We start from the raw sequence: 22,715 nt of genomic DNA on the forward strand, positions 1-22,715 counted from the left end.
TCGCGGATTCGCTATTTCACGGGTTTTCAAAGGGGGGTTAAATCCATTAAAAAATTTAAATGCATTAATAATGCATAAAATTCTTCCGCAGTCCTACTGTACTCTATTAGAATAGAATAGAATAGAATTTTTATTTTATTGGCCAAGTGTGATTGGACACACAAGGAATTTGTCTTGGTGCATATGCTCTCAGCGTACATAAAAGAAAAGATAAATTTGTCAAGAATCATGTAGTACAACACTTAATGATTGTCATCATTAAGTGTTAAAGAAACTGGTAGGATATCACATGTAGTTCCAGCTGAGAAACATTATAAAATGACTATTTCATGCAAAGGGTGGGGTTTAAAAGTCCAAATGCTCGTTAAATGCATAAAAAACTATCGTTCCTCTACTTCACGGAAATTCGTTTTCCATCCTCCCCCCCTCCACGTTTTCTGCTGCGCAGGGGTGATAGGGTTTACTCCTCACCCTCTAATAGTAACTGGGGCCCTCTCTGAGTTTTCCCAGACTTAAATCCTTCGGCGATTTCCTCCCCGTCTCGCGTGATGCTCACCAGGGCAAAGCGATGTCCGAAACTCATCCATTCCTTCTCCAAGAGGACCTCGAAGCCTTTGATGGTCCGGTAGTAGCTGTCCAGCATGAGCATTGCCAAGGAAGTCAACTGAGCTGTACGGTCCCAACCATCGCTGCAGTGAACCACCACCGAGGTTTTGCCGGACTCAATTTTGTCAGCAATTCTCACAGCTCCAGCCAGAAGCATCTTTTAGAATAAAGAAGAAGAAAATCCAAGTGGAGATTGATTGATTGATTGATTCATTCATTCAATTTTTATGCCGCCCTTCTCCTTAGACTCAGAGCGGCTTACAACATGTTAACAATAGCACTTTTTTAACAGAGCTAGGCTATTGCCCCCACAATCCGGGTCCTCATTTTACCCACCTCGGAAGGATGGAAGACTGAGTCAACCTTGAGCCAGTGATGAGATTTGAACCGCTGACCTTCAGATCTACAGTCAGCTTTAGTGGCCTGCAGTACAGCACTATACCTGCTGCGCCACCCCGGCTCATACATAGATAGATAGAGATAGAATAGAATAACAGGGGAGGGACCTTGGAGGGTATCTACGAGACCGCCTTCTGCCGCACGAATCCCAGCGACCGGTTAGGTCCCAGAGTTGGTCTCCTCCGGGTCCCGTCAACTAAACAATGACGTTTGGCGGGACCCAGAGGAAGAGCCTTCTCTGTGGCGGCTCCGACCCTCTGGAATCAGCTCCATCCAGAGATTGGAACTGCCCCCACCCTCCTTGCCTTTCGCAAACTCCTTAAAACCCACCTCTGTCGTCAAGCGTGGGGGAACTGAAACATCTCCCCCTGCCTATGTAGTTTTTATGCATGATATGACAGTATGTATGTTTTTTATATATTGGGGTTTCTTGTTTTTTAGACTTTTTAAATGTATTATAGTTATTTTAGAGTTTAACTATTAGATTTGTCATCATATATTGTTTTTATCATTGCTGTGAGCCACCCCGAGTCTACGGAGAGGGGCGGCATACAAATCTAATAAATAATAATAATAATAATAATAATAATAATAATAATAATAATGAAATAATAATAATAATAACCCCCTGCTCAGGCAGGGAACCGTATAGCAGTGATGGCAAACCTAATGCACAGGTCTCACAGGTGGTACATGGAGCCATATCTGCTGGCACTCGAGCTATTGCCCTAGCTCAGCTCCAACGTGCATGTGTGTGCCAGCCAGCTGATTTTTGGCTCGGACAGAGGGTGTTTTTGGCTTCCAGAGACCCTCCAGGGAGATGGGGGAGGGCATTTTTATCCTCTCCTTGCTCCAGAGAAGCCTTTGGAGCCCAGGGAGTGCAAAACACAACCCTACTGGGCTCACCAGAAGTTAGTAAACAGGCCATTTCTGGCCTCCGGAGAGCTTCCGGGGAGGTAGGGGAAGCTCTTTTCGCCCTCCCTAGGCATTGAATTATGGATGTGGGCACTCACATATGTGTGTGATATCATGTGAGCCGCTCCGAGTCTACGGAGAGGGGCGGCATACAAATCTAATTATTATTACTATTAATAACAACAATAACAACAATAACAAAAATAACAAAAACAAAAACAACAACAACAACAACAACAACAATAATAATGTGTGCATGCTCTTTCGGAAAATAAGGTTCGCCATCACTGCCCTATAGCATTTCAGACAAATGTTTGTCCAGTCTCTTCTTAAAAACTTCCAGTGTTTGGCGCATTTACAACTTCTGGAGGCAAACTGTTCCACCAGTTAATTGTTCTAACTGTCAGGAAATTCCTCCTTAGTTCTAGGTTGCTTCTCTCCTTGATTAGTTTCCACCCACTGCTTCTTGTTCTACCCTCAGGTGCTTTGGAGAATAGCTGGACTCCCTCTTCTTTGGGGCAACCCCTCAAAAGCCAGAAGACTACTATGGCGTCACCCCTAGTCCTTCTCTTCTGAAATTTTGCAGAACAACAGAGTTAGAGAACCCTGGTCTAGGGTGACCTTGGCAATGATCAACCCTTGATCATTGCCAAGGTCGCCCTAGACCAGGGTTCTCTAACTCTGTTCTGTAAAATTTCAGAAGAGAAGGACTAGGGGTGACGCAATAGTAGGGGGCCTCCATCCTTGGCCACTTTAAGAGCTGTGGACTTCAACCCCCAGAATTCCACAGTCAGGTTGGTTAGCTGGGGGAATTCTGGGAGTTGAAGTCCACAGGCCTTTAAAAAGTTCCCAAAGTGAGTCCCCTCTGCTCTAAAAGGAAACATAGAAACATAGAAGACTGACGGCAGAAAAAGACCTCATGGTCCATCTAGTCTGCCCTTATACTATTTCCTGTATTTTATCTTAGGATGGATATGTGTTTAATCCCAGGTATGTTTAAATTCAGTTCCTGTGGATTTACCAACCACGTCTGCTGGAAGTTTGTTCCAAGCATCTACTACTCTTTCAGTGAAATAATATTTTCTCACGTTGCTTTTGATCTTTCCCCCAACTAACTCCAGATTGTGCCCCCTTGTTCTTGTGTTCACTTTCCTATTAAAAACACTTCCCTCCTGGACCTTATTTAACCCTTTCACATATTTAAATGTTTGGCTTCCTTCGATGTAAAATCTTTCCCGATGGGAGAGAGAAGGCAGCCTAGAGAGGAGCACAATAGAAGCCTAAATTGACCCCACGTTTCGCCGATTACCCGTATATACTCCAGCCAGTGCGTATTCTCCACGTTGGACAGCCACCGGGATTCGTCGATGGTGGGGTAGACGATTTCTTTCAGTTTGCGCAGCGATTCCCGCATCACGTGGATATTCGGGATTTCCAGGAAGATCAACTCCACGTTGGGATAGGCACTTTCACTCTCGTACCCGCCGCCCTTGGCCTGAAATGACAACGGAGTCCCCATCACCCCTAGGCGTTAAGTGGAGAAGCAGTTTGTTCTAGTGAAGTGATGACGAACCTATGGCATGGGTGGCACGGGAAGCCATATCGGCTGGCACACGAGCCGTTACCCTAGCTCAGCTCCAACGTGCTAAGGACGCTAGCCAGATTAATATCTGGTAATCCGATTCTTTTCCCTGTTTTCCTCCCCAAAAATTAAGGTGCGTCTTATACTCCAAAAATACGTTATTCATAAAATAACAAAGGTGGGATAAAAATAAGTAAATAATAATGAATGCTGACAAGTTGACATTTCAATTGAAACTAAATTGCACTTTTTTGTGGTTTGGTTTTTTTTGCTGAAGCTGCTTTAATCCCCCCCCTCCTCCTTTTCAGTCTGTCTCCCACCTTGTTGGTGTCGGCGACGCTGTTCTGCCTGGCGTCAAAGATGAAAAGCTTGTGAGATTGAGCATTGGCATCCATGATGGTCTGCAGGTACTTCTCGTCTTCTTTGCACTGCTTGTCGTTCGGCCCGATGAGAGGCTGGCTGCATCGGGTGAGAGTGGCCTGGCTCTCGGGGTGAATCCAGGATAACACCTGGATTAAGAGAGAGAGGGGGAAGGATTATTATTATTATGTCAGTACAACACAGCAAACGAGATCACTATGCTGGATTTCGTATTTCATCACCAGTCGGGCGCTTCCCAAGCACCTAGGACTGCGTGATGTAGCGGCAAATTATGTTTGCCGATCCCAGTCAAGCGGCCTTTTGCAATTGACAGGTGGAGATTTTGTCAATTCCGATGGTTTTCAAATGTCCGCTGAGATCCTTTGGCCCTGCGCCCAGCGTGCCAAGTACCACTGGGACCACTTTCACAGGCTTATGCCAGAGTCGTTGCAGCTCGATTTTTAGATCTTTGTATTTCACTAATTTCTCTAGCTGCTTCTCCTCAATTCTGCTGTCTCCTGGGATTGCGATGTCGGTGATCCATACTTTCTTTTCCTCCACGATCACAATGTCTGGTGTGTTATGCTTCAGAATTCGGTCAGTCTGAAGTCGGAAGTCCCACAGTAGTTTTGCTTGCTCATTTTCGACCACTTTTTCGGGCTTATGATCCCACCATTTCTTTGCCACTGGGAAATGGTAGTTCCGGCACAAGTTCCAGTGGCATTATTCCATCATCATCATCATCATCATCATCATCATCATCATCATTATTATTAATAATAATTAAATTTGTATGCCGCCCCTCTCCGCAGACTCGGGGCGGCTCACCGCAGCAATAGAAAACAATATACAATACAAATCTAATATTACAAAGTTAAAAACCCATAATTTAAAAAACATGCACACAACATACCATACATAAACTACAATTAATATATATATATATATAAAGGTTGACTCAGCCTTCCATCCTTCTGAGGTTGATAAAATCTGGACCCAGATTGTTGGGGGCAAGAGGCTGACTCTGTAAACCGCTTAGAGAGGGATGTAAAAGCACTATGGAGCGGTATATAAGTCTGCTAAGTGCTATTCTTTCTCCACTTTTAATACCCAGCACATCCTCTTTCAACCCAGCTTTCCTTAATAGGGATCCAGCCTATATCCTTGAGGAATGATCTGGTTTGTAAGTAAGCGTTCATGAAAACACGCCAGTCATGGAACGAGGGTGCGACAAAGTTTCCCGTCAACATTTCAATATTGGAGCTCAGTCTTACTTACTGGAACTCTGCCTTTTGCTCTAAACGCAGCTACCCGCGAGAGATCTTCGTCTTTGACGCTGGTTGGCACAACAAGAACGGCAGGATATGTGTCACAAAATTCATACATGCTGTTAATTTTGGATATTTTCCAGCTCTCGTTGGGTAAACCCTTGAAAACAAAAGCATTTTTTGTATACATCAAACTTGGATAATGACAGGCCGACTGTAGGAAGCAAGGAAGCAATCATAACCTAATTGTGATAAATAATTCGGTAGAATTATTATTATTTTTGGGTCTGGATTAAAATCACACAAATGCAATAACGTTTGGTAACACAGCAGGCAGGCAGCTTAAAGTTTAAAATTCCTACTACTTGTATTTAATAGGCAAGACACCTGTTATTTCCCTTATTCTTAATGTGTTATATCCATTTAGCTCTATTGTATACTGTAAACAACCTTGAGTAATTTGGCAGGGAATTGGTATTCAAATATATATATTTATTATGATTATGTATTAGGTGTGTGCATGTGCATATAGGCAGAATGCTCAATACTGGATGGTATTCTAAACATGAACGTCAACCAGGCTCACCTGTCTTTTGTATTCTGCCACCGGATCGTAAACCTTCCAACCGTTAGTAGGAAATTTCTCCTTGTAACTGAATGCAAAGAAGGGCTGAATGCAAAAGAAAGAAAAGAAGGGAACGTTATGGTCATTAAATCTCATTTCTTGATCTCCATGCAAAGATTTAGTTGTGGGAAGTAAAAATAGAGTAGAGTAGAATAGAGTAGAGTAGAGCAGAGTAGAATAAATATATTGGAATGAAAGCACCTAGGACTGCGTGATGTAGCGGCGAATTATAATAATAATAATAATAATAATAATAATAATAATAATAATAATAATAATAATAATAGAATAGAATGGAGTGGAACAGAATAGAATAAGGAATGGAATATGAAATGGAATAAGGAACAGAACAGAACAGAATTCTTTATATATATGGGTCCCGTCAACTAAACAATGTCGCTTGGCAGGACCCAGGGGAAGAGCCTTCTCTGTGGCGGCCCCGGCCCTCTGGAACCAACTCCCCCCCAGAGATTAGAATTGCCCCCACCCTCCTTGCCTTTCGTAAGCTTCTTAAAACCCACCTCTGCCGCCAGGCATGGGGGAATTGAGATACTCTTTCCCCCTAGGCCTTTACAATTTTATGCATGGTATGTCTGTATGTATGTTTGGTTTTTATAATAAGGGTTTTTTAACTGTTTTAATATTGGATTGTTATATGCTGTTTTTATTACTGTTGTTAGCCGCCCCGAGTCTACGGAGAGGGGCGGCATACAAATCAAGTCAAGTCAAGTCAAATCAAGTCAAGTCAAGTCAAGTCAAGTCAAATCAATCAATCAATATGTTATCAATGATGGGCTCCTACGGGTACGGTCAGGCATAGTTCCCTCTAAGCTGAGCAGTGAGCAATTGCTCACTTAAAAATCATCATCAACTCAGAGTTTTCCAAACCTGCCCAGAAGCCGAGAGGGAAAGAGTGAGAGGGAAGGAGAGAGAGAGGAAGAGAGAGGAAGAGAGAGAAAAAAAGAGAGGAAGGAAAAGAGAAAGAAAAAGAATGGGAGTAAGGAAGAGAGAAAGAAAATCAAAATCTAGTTTGAAACTAGCTCAACTATTTAAGTGGCATTTTGATATTGATAGAGTTGCCCTATTGCTCACTGTTATAGACACACAGTACAGTATTTTATTTTGAAATTCTCTGAGGCAAAACAGGGTGGGTTTTTTATTTGTTTGTTTGTCTGTGTCTGTCTGTCTGTCTGTCTGTCTGTCTGTCTGTCTGTCTGTCTGTCTGTCTGTCTGTCTGTCTGTCTGTCTGTCTGTCTGTCTATCTATCTATCTATCTATCTATCTATCTATCTATCTATTATTTCTGTGCCGCCCAGTCCCAAAGGGACTGCTGGTCAGACACTATACTTTTCCGCCCACCCCCCAAAAAAATTAGAGGGAACACTGCGGTCAGGTACACAGAACCAGTAGACAACTTTTGGTCAGGTACGGAGAACCGGTAGAAAAAAATTGAATTTTTTTCATTTTTTCCCCCTTTTGAGCTCTGGGTATGTTTTTCCTATCACAGTAAATGAGGTTGAATGTGTATAATTTTAAAAGAGCTGTTTGTGCGTGCGTGTGTATATACACATACAGTTTATATAGTAGATAATGTATATTTTTGTGTGCCTGTGTGTAATATGTATGCACATGTATTGCATATATATACATAGAATTAAATGGAATATTTTGTATGTTCAGTCATAGTATTCTATTCTATTCTATTCTATTCTATTCTAGTAAATAGAGAGGGAAATTGTATCTCTTTGAGGCGAGGAGAGGCCAGGCACCCTAACCCAAACCCTTGACGTGAGTGACATCAAGTTGGCCATCTTTAAGTCAGTCACATGATATTTAAGCCACCCCCAGTCACATGATCATCAAGCCACTCCCACCTGGTCACATGGCTGGCAAGCCACACCCACAGTGTGATAATAAAAATTTTTGCAGCCCTTCACTGCCTGTTATGTACAAAATTAATGTTGTTGTCCTGCATGTTTTTAAAATTATGGGTTTTTAGTTTTAATTATTAGATTTGTATTGTACATTGTTTTTTTTCCTATTACTGTTGTGAGCTGTCCCGAGTCTATGGAGAGGGGCGGCATACAAATTTAATAAATCAATCAATCAATAAATCTGTGATAATATTTGCGTTTTGTGATGGTGATAAAAAAAAAATCAACATATTTACATTCCTTCATTCTCCCTCATGTGTTTTGCTAGAGGGAAGAACTTACCAGCCCATGAGAAAGCGGAAATGCTCGAGTAATCAAGTTCTGAAAAACCTCCAGTCTCTGCTCTTCCTGTTTATAAGCAAGCCGCAAGTTTCTCATATCCTGTCGAAAGATATCTTTAGGTTTGACTGGTTATATTCAAAAAATAAAATAGGATTACAGCACTTTATGGAAATCTAAGCATTTTGCATTCTTTCTAGAGAAAAATAATATTTATTTTTGATTAACTTTTTTAAAATTTAAAACAAAACACATGAAAACACACAAACATAAAAGAAAAACACACACACCAGGGATGATTTACATCCCAATTTTCCCCAGAAGCACATATGGAGTTGTGTACATTTTTACATTAATTGAGAGCATTTTTGTCTATTTTTACAGTAAATACTGTATGTTTTATAAGAAAATAAAAATTCAAGAAAGGAAAAAAGTAAGGAAGGAAGAAAAGACATATAAAAATCTTGACTCCAATTAAAAAGATAAACATATCAACTACTGATTTTTTTGAACCTCGCATTCTATTTCACTTCTTTGTTTTAACCAATTGTAGAATTTATCCCGAAAATGTTTATGTTTGGGGCACAGTTCAGTTGGCTCCTGAAAAAAGCACCTTCGGGACAAACGTGGCCTGAATGATGGAGAACCTCTACAAACGTTTAGCTTTACAATTTGGGATGTGTTGTGGTTGGCTCTGGCCCAGCTCCTGCCCCAGGGAATGGGGAGGTGGATGCAGGGGAAACTTCAACATGTCACAGGCCTGTGTTATTGCCGACAGAGTCAGTTCAGAGTTTAGTTTCCTCGGACGAAGAAGAAGGTGGGAGTGACTCGGCAGAGGAGGGCTTGGCACACAGCCAAGGCAGTCAATCTCCATTATCTTCTATTGCTTCAGATGATGACATGTTGGACCCACGCAAGTGCAGAATTATGCGTAGAAGAGACCAAGTAAGGACATATTACAGGAAATAAGGGAGGCCACCTGTGTTTGGGTGGGGCTCCAGTAATTAGAGCTGCTGCTTTAAATAGCAGCATGTGGGTTTGGAAATTGTGGAAGAATATCTGATCGGAGTTCGTCAGGAATCTTGTGTTGCTGGACTTTGTTGCTTTGAAACCAAAGCAGAGCAACGTGTGTGTGTGTGTCTCACTTCGTTGGAAGAAGAAGGGGTGTGAAGTTTCTCCACAGCTGCTGGCTAAGTACTTAATGACTGCTTAAGGGAAATTGTACAGACTAACCGGTTGTTTTGGGATGAGTGCTCTTTGCAATACAAAAAGAGTGCTTTGTTTATTTTGACTTTTGTGATAAAGAACATTGTTTTGGATTTTCAAACGTGTGTGTGTCTGAAATTTGTACCCTTGAATTTTCGGGAGGCTCCAATCAGAGAGCCCGGCAGAACAGGATGGAATGGATTTGCAGAGGAAAAACTGCGGACCACAATGAACCAGGAGCAACTCCCAAGTGACCCTGAAGACACAAGTAAACCTCCAAGGTCTTCAAGGACCCTCAAAATGGATGCAAGGAACATCAATCCTTCCATTCCCCATCATCCAGCCAGAGCTGAAGAAGCTTCTTGGAGGAGAAGCAAAACACCTTCAAAAGAAAAAAACAAGTCCAGTTGTCTCCTGAAAAAAGCACATTTGGGACATGATTGGCGGGACTCAGGGGAAGAGCCTTCTCTGTGGTGGCCCCGGCCCTCTGGAACCAGCTCCCCCCAGAGATCAGAATTCCCCCCACCCTCCTCGCCTTTCGTAAGTTCCTTAAAACCCACCTCTGTCGTCAGGCACGGGGGAACTGAGATATCCTTTCCCACTAGGCCTATACAATTTATACATGGTATGTTTGTGTGTGTGCTTATTTGGTTTTTAATAAGGGTTTTTTAGTTATTTTAAATACAGTGATACCTTGTCTTACAAACTTAATTGGTTCCGGGACAAGGTTCTTAAGGTGAAAAGTTTGTAAGATGAAACAATGTTTCCCATAGGAATCAATGGAAAAGCGATTAATGCGTGCAAGCCCAAAATTCACCTTTTGCCAGCCGAAGCGCCCGTTTTTGCACTGCTGGGATTCCCGTGACGCTCCCCTCCATGGGAAACCCCACCTCCTGACTTCTGTGTTTTTGCGATGCTGCAGGGGAATCCCAGCAGGAGAATCCCAGCATCGCAAAAACAAGCGCTTCGCTGGCAACAGAAGTCCGGAGGTGGGGTTTCCTAGCGAAGGGAGCATCAGTGAAATCGCAGTATCGCAAAAACACCAAAGTCCTCGAAACCCCACCTCCGGACCTCTGTGTTTTTGCAATGTTGCAATTTCACTGAGGCTCCCTCCATGGGAAACCCCACCTCCGGACTTCCATTGCCAGCGAAGCGCCCGTTTTTGCGCTGCTGGGATTCTCTTGCAGCATCACAAAAACACGGAAGTCCGGAGGTGGGGTTCCCCATGGAGGGGAGCCTCAGAATCCCAGCAGTGCAAAAACGGGCGCTTTGCTGGCAATGGAAGTCTGGAGGCAGGGCATCCCAGCGGCGGTGGTGGGTTTGTAAGGTGAAAATAGTTTGTAAGAAGAGGCAAAAAAATCTTAAACCCCGGGTTTGTATCTCGAAAAGTTTGTATGACGAGGCGTTTGTAAGACGAGGTATCACTGTATTAGATTTGTTATATGCTGGTTTTTTTATTGCTGTTAGCCACCCCGAGTCTACGGAAAGGGGCGGCATACAAATCTAATAAATGAATGAATGAATGAATGAATAAATAAATAAATAAAATAACCTAGTTTACTGAGAACCGCTACAGACATCCAATCCGTACCTTGCAAACTATCTCTATACCACAAGAATTGTCTCCGTGGCTCTGCACGCCAATCTTTTCCACTCTACTTATTACTGCGAGGGGAACGTCAAGGACAAAATGTGGATCCTGAAAATTGAATGAAAAAAAACAACGTACATTGAGTAAATATTTATCACCTGGGACATGATAAAATGATCGTGGTAGGATACGTTAGCTCACCGTGGGCCTTTATGCCGAGGCTATACCTACATAGATTTCTGGTTGCAAAAAGTCTTAACAGCAAGAAGGCTTATACAATATTATTTCTCAAATGTGGCAACTTTAATGTGGCAATTGAAGTTTATGCATCTTGAAATAGCCAAGTTTGAAACACCACTGCTCTAGAAAAAAAGCCAACACAATTTTGGGCTGCATAAACAGAGGGATAGAATCAAGATCATGTGAAGTGTTAATACCGCTTTATTATTATTACTATTTGTTAGATTTGTATGCCGTCCCTCTCTGCAGACACGGGGCGGCTTTGGTAAGGCCACACCTGGAATACGACATCCAGTTTGGGTCACCATGATATAAAAAAGATGTTGAGACTCTAGAAAAAGTGCAGAGAAGAGCAACAAAGAGGATTAGGGGACTGGAGGCTAAAACATATGAAGAACGGTTGCAGGAACTGGGCATGGCTAGTTTGATGAAAAGAAGGACCAGGGAGACATGATAGCAGTCTTCCAATATCTGAGGGACTGCCTCAAAGAACAGGCAGTCCAGCTATTCTGCAAAGACAAGAAGCAATGGGTGGAAACTAATCAAGGAGAGAAGCAACTTAGACCTAAGGAGAAATCTCCCGACAGAATAATTAACCAGTGGAAGAACTTGCCTCCAGAAGTTGTGAATGCTCTAACACTGAAAGTCTTTAAAGAAGATGTTGGATAATAATTATTTGTCTGTAGTTGTGTTGGGTTTCCTACCTGAGCAGGGGGTTGGACTAGAAGACCTCCAAGGTCCCATCCTTCTATTCTATTCTAATTAAGAAAATGCACGATGTGCAATACAGAACGAAGACTCACCCTCTCAACATTCTTGAAATACATTTTGTAATCGGTGACTGTCAGCGTGCCACTGATGGCTCCGATGAATGGGCAGATATAGACCACATCTTTCGCTGAGAAAAAAGGTGACATTTTATTAGCGCTTACAGCCTGTTATTGAAAACTCTTTCGTGCCAGATATGACTTCTGCTTTCAAATTGAATATGGTGTTAGGGGTGGGATAAAGTCCTTTTGCACAGCAAGGTACAGTGTCCCCTCGATTTTCGCGGGTTCGAACTTCGCGGATAGCCTATACCACGGTTTTTCAAAAAATATTAATTAAAAAATACTTCATGGGTTTTTTTCTATACCACAGTTTTTCCTGCCCGATGACATCATACGTCATCGCTAAACTAATAATTTTTGCCAATAAATAACAAAAAAATAATTATTGTTAATAAATAATTATGTTTATAAATATCAGGATCACTGAGTGTCTTATTCAGTGGTGAGTACCAGTAATAATGGTGAGTAAATGGTCGTTAAGGGAATGGGAAAGGGTAATTTAGGGGTTTAAAGTGTTAAGGGAAGGCTGGTGATAATGTTCATAGCCAACAATGGTGTACAGTGAACCCTCGATCATCGCGAGGGTTCCGTTCCAGGACCCCACGCGATGATCGATTTTTAGCGAAGTAGCGGTGCGGAAGTAAAAACACCATCTGCGCTTGCGCAGATGGTGTTTTTGCTTCCACTGCCGCCCGCCCTTCGCCCGCCCACCCCGTTGCTCGCGCCCGCCCACCCCATTGCTCACGCTGTTGCTGGGGCCGCTTCCCAGCTGGGGAGCCGAGCTAGGGAGTCCGGACCGCCCGCGCGTTGCTGGGGAAAGCGTGCGCGCTTGGGGAATCCCTAGCTCCGCTCCCCAGCTGGGGAGCCGAGCTAGGGATTCCCCAAGCGCGCGCGCTTTCCCCAGCAACGCGCGCGCGGTCCGGACTCCCTAGCTCGGCTCCCCAGCTGGGGAGCGAGCTGCGATGTCCCCAAGCGCGCGGGCACCGCCCGCCCGCCCACGCTGTTGCTGGGGCCGCTTCCCAGCTGGGGAGCCGAGCTAGGGAGTCCGGACCGCGCGCGCGTTGCTGGGGAAAGCGCGCGCGCTTGGGGAATCCCTAGCTCCGCTCCCCAGCTGGGGAGTCGAGCTAGGGATTCCCCAAGCGCGCGCGCTTTCCCCAGCAACGCGCGCGCGGTCCGGACTCCCTAGCTCGGCTCCCCAGCTGGGGAGCGAGCTGCGATGTCCCCAAGTGCGCGGGCACCGCCCGCCCGCCCACGCTGTTGCTGGGGCCGCTTCCCAGCTGGGGAGCCGAGCTAGGGAGTCCGGACCGCGCGCGCGTTGCTGGGGAAAGCGCGCGCGCTTGGGGAATCCCTAGCTCCGCTCCCCAGCTGGGGAGCCGAGCTAGGGATTCCCCAAGCGCGCGCGCTTTCCCCAGCAACGCGCGCGCGGTCCGGACTCCCTAGCTCGGCTCCCCAGCTGGGGAGCGAGCTGCGATGTCCCCAAGCGCGCGGGCACCGCCCGCCCGCCCACGCTGTTGCTGGGGCCGCTTCCCAGCTGGGGAGCCGAGCTAGGGAGTCCGGACCGCGCGCGCGCGTTGCTGGGGAAAGCGCGCGCGCTTGGGGAATCCCTAGCTCCGCTCCCCAGCTGGGAAGCGGAGCTAGGGATTCCCCAAGCGCGCGCGCTTTCCCCAGCAACACGCGCGCGGTCCGGACTCCCTAGCTCGGCTCCCCAGCTGGGGAGCGAGCTGCGATGTCCCCAAGCGCGCGGGCACCGCCCGCCCGCCCACGCTGTTGCTGGGGCCGCTTCCCAGCTGGGGAGCCGAGCTGGGGTGTCCCCGCGCGTGCCGCCCCGCCCGCCCACGCCGTTGCTCGCGCCGCCGCTGGGGTCTTACGGGGGCAAGAGGGGGAAGACCCAGGGAAGCCTCTGCCCGGCGGGGAAACTCCACCATCTACGCATGCGTGGAAGGGCACGCATGCGTAGATGGTGGAGTTTACTTCCGGGTTGAAAACTCGCGAAATAGCCCTTTCGCGATCCTTGAGGACGCGAAACTCGAGGGTTCACTGTACAGTGATCCCCCGCTCGTTGCGAGGGTTCCGTTCCAGGACCCCCCCGCAACGAGCGGGTTTTCGCGAAGTAGCGCTGCGGAAGTAAAAACACCATCTGCGCATGTGCAGATGGTGTTTTTAACTTCCGCAGCGCTAGCGAGGAGCCGAAGATTGGGGGTGGCGCGGCTGTTTTAAAACATCGCCGCCGGCATGGGGGGCTTCCTAGCAGCCCCCCAAACCCGGGTTGGGGGTCCAGGGGGTGCTGGCAAGCCCCCCATGCCGGTGGCGACGTTTTAAAACAGCCGCGCCGCCCCCAATCTTCGGCTCCTCGCTAGCGGGCAGGCAGGCGGCGGACAAGCCGTTCGCTGGCGCTCGCTCTCGCCGCTTTGGAGCTGAGTCCTGAAGCGAATTCGCTTCAGGACTCAGCTCGAAAGCGGCGAGAGCTAGCGCCAGCAAACGGCTTGTCCGCGCTCGCTCTCGCCGCTTTCGAGCTGAGTCCTGAAGCGAATTCGCTTCAGGACTCAGCTCCAAAGCGGCGAGAGCTAGCGCCAGCGAACGGCTTGTCCGCGCTCGCTCTCGCCGCTTTCGAGCTGAGTCCTGAAGCGAATTCGCTTCAGGACTCAGCTCCAAAGCGGCGAGAATGAACGGTGTGGGCGGGCGAAGGGCTGGCGGCAGCGAGGAGTTTGCGTGGGCGGTGGGGAAACTCCTTGCTGATGCCCGCTGCTCGCCCTCCCGCCAGCAAGAGGGGGAAGACCCAGGGAAGCCGCCCAGCAGCTGATCTGCCGGGCGCCATCTACGCATGCGTGCCCATAGAAAAAAGGGCACGCATGCGCAGATGGTGTTTTGACTTCCGGGTTGAAAAATCGCATATTACCCTGTTCGCAATGGTCGGGGACGCAATAACCGGGGGATCACTGTATTTACTTCCGCATCTCTACTTCGCGGAAATTCGACTTTCGCGGGCGGTCTCAGAACGCATCCCCCGCGAAAATTGAGGGAACACTGTATAATAAAGGCACTTTAAAAAAAATCTTTCACGGCCTTTCATTTTACAATTTTGTATTTTTACTACAGGAGAGTAAAATAAAGAAAGAAAGAGCAAGATATGTCAATTTTAGGAAATGCAAAAGGCACATGGATTCCCATTTCCAGAAATTAAATGTTTCAGCACAAATGACAAGTTCATCACATAGTCCAGTCTGTTTCTGCCAATGTGTCTGTCACTCCCATCAGCTTCCAGGCAGGTGTTGAACAAAAAATGACCTTGAGACTCTAGAAGGAATTGTTATGGCTACATTTCTACTTCCCTCATGCAGCAACCCGTCCCAGATCCTCACAGCACAAATACAGTGTAATGCATAATGCGTGGCATATATATATATATATCTCTCACTAGGAGTTGAACCTGCAACCTTGTGACACATACAGAATATAATTTGTCAGCTATGAATAAATTAACTGCCTTGGAAACAGCCCTGGGTTGGGCCGAGAGGCAAAAAAGGAGTTGTGATGTTCCTTCAATACACCAGGATGATCCGACACAAAAAACATGTAACCCTTCCCTGGTACAGAGCTGAAGGGATTAGATACTGTAGCCCAGAGGTTAATTCTCTACCTTACAAGGCAAAGGTTGCAAGTTCAAGTCCCAGTGAGGGTATTGCTAGCTGATGAGGCCAGAATAAGGCTGAAATAGATCTATCCTAGTCTCCCTTCATTTTTAAATTCAGCAAAAACATGTGAGACACACACACACATTTATAAATGAACAGCCATCACAATCTCCGGAACATTTAAAATTTATTGAAAACTACTAAAGTGACTAAGCTTTCATTAGTCCTCTACTAACGTCATCAGAGTATTAAAATTCCCACTGAAGACATAGTTGATCTTCGGGATCAATGGGGATTTTAATATTCTGACGACGTTAGTAGAGGACTAACGAAAGCTTAGTAATTTTAGTAGTTTTTAATAAATTTTAAACGGCCCGGAGATCGTGATGGCTGTTGCCTCTTCGTTTAAACATACACCCGGAACTCACATTTTTAGGACAATTCTTGATATTTATATTTACAGTATATTTTATTTTATTATTTTATTAGATTTATAGGCCCCCCTTCTCCTTCCGGACTCGGGGTGGCTTGCAAGAATAAAAAGACAAGGTAAAAATGGAGTACAATTAAAACATTAGAATTTTTTTTAGAAAAAGTAGATAAAAAGTAGATAAAAATCAAACGATGGCTTCGGCCTGACACTGCCTTTTGGAAAAGCCCCTTTGGGCTGCCGTGACCTGGATGACTGAGAATCCCCGCAGCCTTATCTTTTAATTTTTTTCAATGGACGTTCGGAGAGGAAAAGAGACGTGGTACCCACACGAAATTCAAATCGCCGACGTTTCATTTCCAAATATTGGAACACGATCACTAAAACAACAACAAAAGCCACGGGGATGAAAACCGCTGAGCAGTTAAGTATCTGCGGGATTATACGCCAGACATCCATCTCGCGGCTGGTTTAATTCTATGTTAATTCGTAATTAAAATTCTTTTCAGGCGGAGTTGCCTTTTGTGCTCCGCTCAGGTTTGAAGGGATTAAGGACCCGAAGATGAAAAGATCTTGCAGCCGCCTTCTGGAAGATAGCCGGACGGTGAGGGAGAGGGCCTTGCCCGCGACATCGAGCAGCCGAGGAGAAACGCGAGGACTCCGCTGTTGGTTTAAATGGTCTCACTTACTGTTGTGTGTGTTCCCTGTCAGCCTCTAGAATTGACAGACTCAGAAGATGGAGATGATGTAGAAGCTGTCAATTACCCTGATTTAAAAGATGTGGGGGAAGATACCGAGGAAAGTGAAACAGAACAGCCATCCGGCGAAAGTATGCAGACTTATGTTTCTTCCGGTAGTGCGAGTTTAGAAGACAGCCCTTGGACCAGATTACCTCTGGAACCGCCTGCTACCGCACGAATCCCAGCGACCGATAAGGTCCCACAGAGTTGGCCTTCTCCGGGTCCCGTCGACTAAACAATGTCATTTGGCGGGCCCCAGGGGAAGAGCCTTCTCTGTGGCGGCCCCGGCCCTCTGGAACCAACTCCCCCCGGAGATTAGAACTGCCCAAATCCTCCCTGTCTTTCGTAAACTACTCAAGACTCACTTATGCCACCAGGCATGGGGGAGTTGAGATATTCCTTCCCCCTAGGCCATTACAAGTTATGCACGGTATGTTTGTGTGTATGTTTGGTTTTATAATAAGGGTTTTTAGTTGTTTTATTATTGGATTGTTACATGCTGTTTTTATCATTGTTGTTAGCCGCCCCGAGTCTACGGAGGGGGGCGGCATACAAATCCAATAGATAGATAGATAGATAGATAGATAGATAGATAGATAGATAGATAGATAGATAGATAGATAGATAGATAGATAGATAGATAGATAGATAAATAATCCAAAGTTCAGAAGGTTGCAGAAAAGAAAGGAAGAAATTGGGGGGGAGAGGTTTTAAGATGCTATTTTCAGAGTGTGCAAATTAATTAATTAATTAATTGCATCGCTTCTGGAATTTAATGGAAGAGACGAATGCTTTCTTCAAAGTGATAGATTTAAGATTTTAAGATTTATTAGATTTGTATGCCGCCCCTCTCCGAAGACTCGGGGCGGCTCACAACAACAATAATACAATACACAGAGTACAAATCCAATATTAAATAAAAAACTAAATTTAAATCCCATAATATAGAAGATAGAAAACCAAGATGATGATTTATGTTGTCTCTCCGAATAAGTGAGTGTTTCTATTGCATGAGAAACTGCTTTTTAACAGCAAGAACCTGACTCAGAGATAAGAAGATGTTTTGAAGTAGACAGCTTGTTAATTAGAAAGATTTCTAACTTTGTAATTTAGCCTGTAAGAGTTGAATGCATTTTTTTCCGTGCCGGAGCTTGTAATGACGAAATCCAAAGTGGAAGGAATAAAAGAAATGTTGTTTTGAAAATTACCAGCCTGTAAAGTCAGCCTGATTCCAGCCCAGGTCCAGAACACTTACCGATGGCTTTGATGGACTCTCCAGGAAAGAGAGGGGCTTCTTCCATCTGGGCCAGCTTGTTCCCATCCCTCAGGGCCTGGCAAGGATCCAAAAGACGAAAATTAAATTTCGGGCTTCGTTTTTTCCACAAGCTTTCACAGTGGAAAAAAAAAACATTTTGCAAGTCGCATCGGCTAGAAAGTTACAGAAGCCACACAAATTACAATTTTGTACACGTCAACGCCGGGGGAGGGAGGGAGGGGGGGCAGACACTGGTTTGCAGACAAGGAGGCCAGGAGATCACGGGATCCCGCCACATGGATACCAGTTCATCCCCCACCGCTCTGGTTCTGCGATGGATTGGTCGTGGCCGATCCGGCTTGGATATGGGGTTTCCGCAGAGCGGGGAAAATTTGACGAAGCCAGAAGTGATGCTGACGTTACGGACGTGTTTCAGCGGGTTCCTGGATTTCAAGGCTTCAGAAAGGAACGGATTCCCAAGCAAGGAAGGGGAGGGGAGGGAGAGGGTGACCCAGTGGCCGATCTCGGACCTCCCGAGCTTGATCAAGGCAGAGTCAGTTGGTCCAGGTTCTACGGAGCACCTGTGAAGCTGGACAGCTTTGCTCTTGACCACACGCTGACGAAGCGACAAAGGGTTAAGTTGCCAAAACACAGACGCCAAAATCAGACGGATTATCTCGGAAGCGCGTACGAAGGTGGTTAAGATCCTATGGATCTAAAAGGCTTCGGCAAGGCTTTGGGGAAACGGAGGGCGGTGTTGTAAGCCAAGCTTCGTAAGTCTCCTCACCTGCTGGAAGTCTTAGAGATCTCGCCTTTCTACGGGAAGACTGCCCCACTTTCAGCCCTTCTTGCGTTAACTGTGGCTCGAAGATGCCAGGATACCCTCTTAACGGCATCATGGAGCATCGATAAAGGAGGAAAGGATATTTCGGTGGCCCTAAGGGCAAAATCCAAGCACCTGTGGCTGTTTTCTCTACTTCGTGGCTACGACTCACGACTGTCACTGAGGACCTTGAATTTCCTGCTGCTAAGCGAGACCGTTGCTAAGGGAGGTCTGCCCCCATTTTGCCCCCTTTCTCACCACAGCCGTTAAGTGAATTGGGGCTCCTTGGCTGAGTTTGCTGGTCGGGAGGACGCAAAAGAGGATCACACGACCCCAGGCGACTGTCATGGCTCGGTGAGTTTTGATCATGGGAACGCTGCAACGGTTGTTAGGTGTGAAAAATGGTCAAAAGTCACATTTTTCAGAGCCGTTGTTAACTTCGCCCACGAAACTAATAGCTGTAAGTCGAGGATTGCCCCTACGTTCCTAGGGCAGTGATGGAGAACTTTTTTTTTTTTTTTTTGCTCGGGTGCCAAAAGGGCTTGCGTGCGTACGGTAGCGTGTGTACATTTGCCCGCACCCACAATGCCATGCCCTCCTCCCATGCATGTGCACACATCCATTGCGCTGTCCCCTCTGCGCATATGCGCAGACCTCACTGAAGCCTCCGGACTTCTTACGGGACCGCCTCCAGGTCCTGTCGACCAGACAATGCCGTCTGCCGGGGCCTCAGGGAAGAGCCTTCTCTATGGCGGCCCCAGCCCTCTGGAATCAGCTCCCTCCAGAGATTCGAACTACCCCCACCCTTCTCACCTTTTTCAAGATCCTTAAGACCCATCTATGTCGCCAGGGATGGGGAAGGGCGTTTTTATCCTCCCCCAGCTCCAGGGAATTATTCCTTTATTTATTTATTAGATTTGTAGGCCGCCCCTCTCCAAAGACTCGGAGCGGCTCATAACAGGAACACAAAATACAAATCCAATGATTAAAAAAAAGCAGAACAGTTAAAAAAAGCCCTTGATTAAAAACATTCATGCAACCCAAAGAAACCATACATAAAATGGAGTGGCCAAGGGAGAGAATCCTTTGGAGTGCGGAGACAGTGAAACACAAGCCTACTGGGCCCGTCAGAAGTTGGGAAACAGGCCATTTCTGGCCTCCAGGGGGTGGGGGGAGCTGTTTTTGCCCTCCCCAGGCACTGAATTATGGGTGTGGGCACTCAAAACATGCACAAAAGCATGCCCCCACACTCCTTCATCCCCTAGGGAGGAAAGGTTCACCATCACTGCCATAGGGAATAAGGATAACCTTTGGAATATTTTAAGAAGAACCTCCCCAGTCTAGCAATGACATCCTTGGCGGGAATTTATTTCCCGCGTTCTTCAAAACACACCTCCGGTTGCGTCTCCACCTTTCACGTCCTCCTCCGTTCAATTGTCCAGCTGTGGAGGAACCAGGTTAATGAACCCCATCCCACCCCCGGCACAGTTGTTGTTCTCCAAAGCCCCGTGGGAAAACACTAGCTGTTTCAGTTAGGGAACGAAAGAAGGAGAATAGATATAAACCTGGTCGAATTCTGCGCCAGAAGGATAGCCATTGCGTCCATCCTCAACCTCCTGAATTGCATGGTTGCAGCGAGTGGCAAGCGGAAGTAAGAGGGGAAGAGGGAAAAACATGCACAGAACAAGGTAAAAAGGACAGAATTTATTTTTTATTTTTTAGCAAAAAAAGAGACAGCAGATACTTCAACATCAACATACCTTTCCCCAAACGAATGCCTTAAAGCAGTGTTTCCCAACCTGGGCAACTTGAAGATATTTGGACTTCAACTCCCAGAATTTATTATTTTATTTACTAATTAGATTTGTATGCCGCCCCTCTCTGTAGACTTGGGGCGGGCTGGGGAATTCTGGGAGTTGAAGTCCAGATATCTTCAAGTTCGCCAGGTTGGGAAACACTGCCTTAAAGCCTACGGGTTGGACACCTAATGAAACTGATCACTTTGGTTAAAAGAAAAGAGAAGGAAAGACAACCCAACGAGAAGAATGAAGAGGAATGCATGCACTTCTATCCTTTTAAGAGAAAAGTTGTGACCTCGCACAACACGGCGTACGTCCTTCGTCCTTTGGGCGCGAGAAATCTTCGACTTCTCGAAACAGGAAAAAAAGCCAAAATGCAGAAGATAAAATTAGCTAGCATGCTTTAAAAACAAAACACAACCACAGAAGGAAACTGATTGACAAGCACATCTCGGTAGCCGAAAACAGAAGAAACCATGCAACAATTTGAAGACGGAACAACGGTGTTTCCCTTCCCTAGCTCCTTTCCATGAAAAGAATCGGCACATCGTAGGAAGGCAAGAGGAATCTGCCCCTGCCTCATAGGGGATAAAAAAAGTTTTTCAAACACTTCCTTCTCTCTCTTCAGAGAGAAACAATGAGAAAATCAGGCGAAGGGCCGATTGCTTCGCTAGCAAAGCACAAGAAGATCGCTTCATTCGCTTAGCTGGCAAAGCACGAAGATTGCTTCACTTGTTAGCACCTTGTTAGGGCTGGAAAAATGCTTAGTAAAAGCTACATTTGGAGTATAAGGTGCACCCAAATTTCCAGCCTCTTTTAAGAAGACCAAAAAGACCAAAAAATATGTGTCTTTTGTCAGAATCAATAAGCTAAAACCTAAATATGTTTCCCTTGCCTTTCCAACGAAACTTTAAAATACAGTGGTGCCTCTATTATTTATTATTATTATTTATTATTAAATTTGTATGCGTCTCTCTACCTACATACGCCTCCACTTACGAACTTTTCTAGATAAGAACCGGGTGTTCAAGATTTATTTTGCCTCTTTTCAAGAACCCTTTCCCACTTACACACCCGAGCCTCCGAAACTGTAACCGGAAAAGGCGTGGAGAAGCCTCCGTGGGGCCTCTCTAGGAATCTCCTGGGAGGAAACGGGGCCGGAAAAGGCGTGGAGAAGCCTCCGTGGGGCCTCTCTAGGAATCTCCTGGGAGGAAACGGGGCCGGAAAAGTCGTGGAGAAGCCTCCGTGGGGCCTCTCTAGGAATCTCCTGGGAGGAAACGGGGCCGGAAAAGTCATGGAGAAGCCTCCGTGGGGCCTCTCTAGGAATCTCCTGGGAGGAAACAGGGCCGGAAAAGGCAGGGAGAAGCCTCCGTGGGGCCTCTCTAGGAATCTCCTGGGAGGAAACGGGGCCGGAAAAGTCGTGGAGAAGCCTCCGTGGGGCCTCTCTAGGAATCTCCTGGGAGGAAACAGGGCCGGAAAAGGCAGGGAGAAGCCTCCGTGGGGCCTCTCTACTAAACAGGGCCTCCACCCTCCCTGTGGTTTCCCCAATCGCAAGCATTATTTGCTTTTACATTGATTCCTATGGGAAATATTGCTTCTTCTTACAAACTTTTCTACTTAAGAACCTGGTCACAGAACGAATTAAGTTCGTAAGTAGAGGTGCCACTGTATCCCTAATCTGGTTTTTATTATTCACGAAGGCCCTGGAATACAACCTACGACAGATCTATGGCAAACGAGCTGTTATGCGGCGTAGCGAGATGGCCCAGCAGCTCCTGAATGGTCGAGAAGAAACAACACCAAAGGCACATCAAGTTCTGAACACAACAGGAGAAAAAAAACAAACCACACAAAACAGGTAAAAGTCTAACTTGCTGATAGCCACACAGATTCTTACCCTTATGGTGGGCTTCCTGTATACCTGTTAGTTAAAATACAGATATTATCCAACAAGTTATAGGCTGAAATCCTGATTTTAGGCCAAGCCACTTCCGTGAGGATGTTCTCAGTAGCCCAATCAGGACCATACATCTACACAATCACTTATTACCAGATTGAATAGGAATGCATCAAGGATCTTCAAATAACCAAGGGCTTTCCCCTTTCCACCCCTTCAAAAAAAAAATTGTGGGATCTCTTCCATTCCTGAAAGTGTTGACAATATATATTGTCAAGGTTGCAGGTTCAAGTCCCAGTGGGTA

At 46.0% G+C, this 22,715-nt stretch overlaps 1 protein-coding gene across 1 annotated transcript in view; it reads right to left on the minus strand.

Moving 5' to 3' along the window:
* Positions 1–22,715, minus strand: part of MTMR1 (myotubularin related protein 1) — a 79,978-nt gene that overhangs the window by 16,409 nt on the left and 40,854 nt on the right. The window contains 10 exon segments of the mRNA XM_070760151.1: positions 557–763; positions 3,230–3,415; positions 3,823–4,011; positions 5,141–5,290; positions 5,717–5,800; positions 7,972–8,070; positions 10,766–10,873; positions 11,809–11,903; positions 17,893–17,968; positions 22,412–22,435. Of these exon segments, the coding sequence (XP_070616252.1) occupies positions 557–763; positions 3,230–3,415; positions 3,823–4,011; positions 5,141–5,290; positions 5,717–5,800; positions 7,972–8,070; positions 10,766–10,873; positions 11,809–11,903; positions 17,893–17,968; positions 22,412–22,435 (1,218 nt within the window).

This window comes from Erythrolamprus reginae, chromosome 8 (assembly GCF_031021105.1).
Source record: "Erythrolamprus reginae isolate rEryReg1 chromosome 8, rEryReg1.hap1, whole genome shotgun sequence".
In the NCBI taxonomy this organism is placed as follows: Eukaryota; Metazoa; Chordata; class Lepidosauria; order Squamata; family Dipsadidae; genus Erythrolamprus; species Erythrolamprus reginae.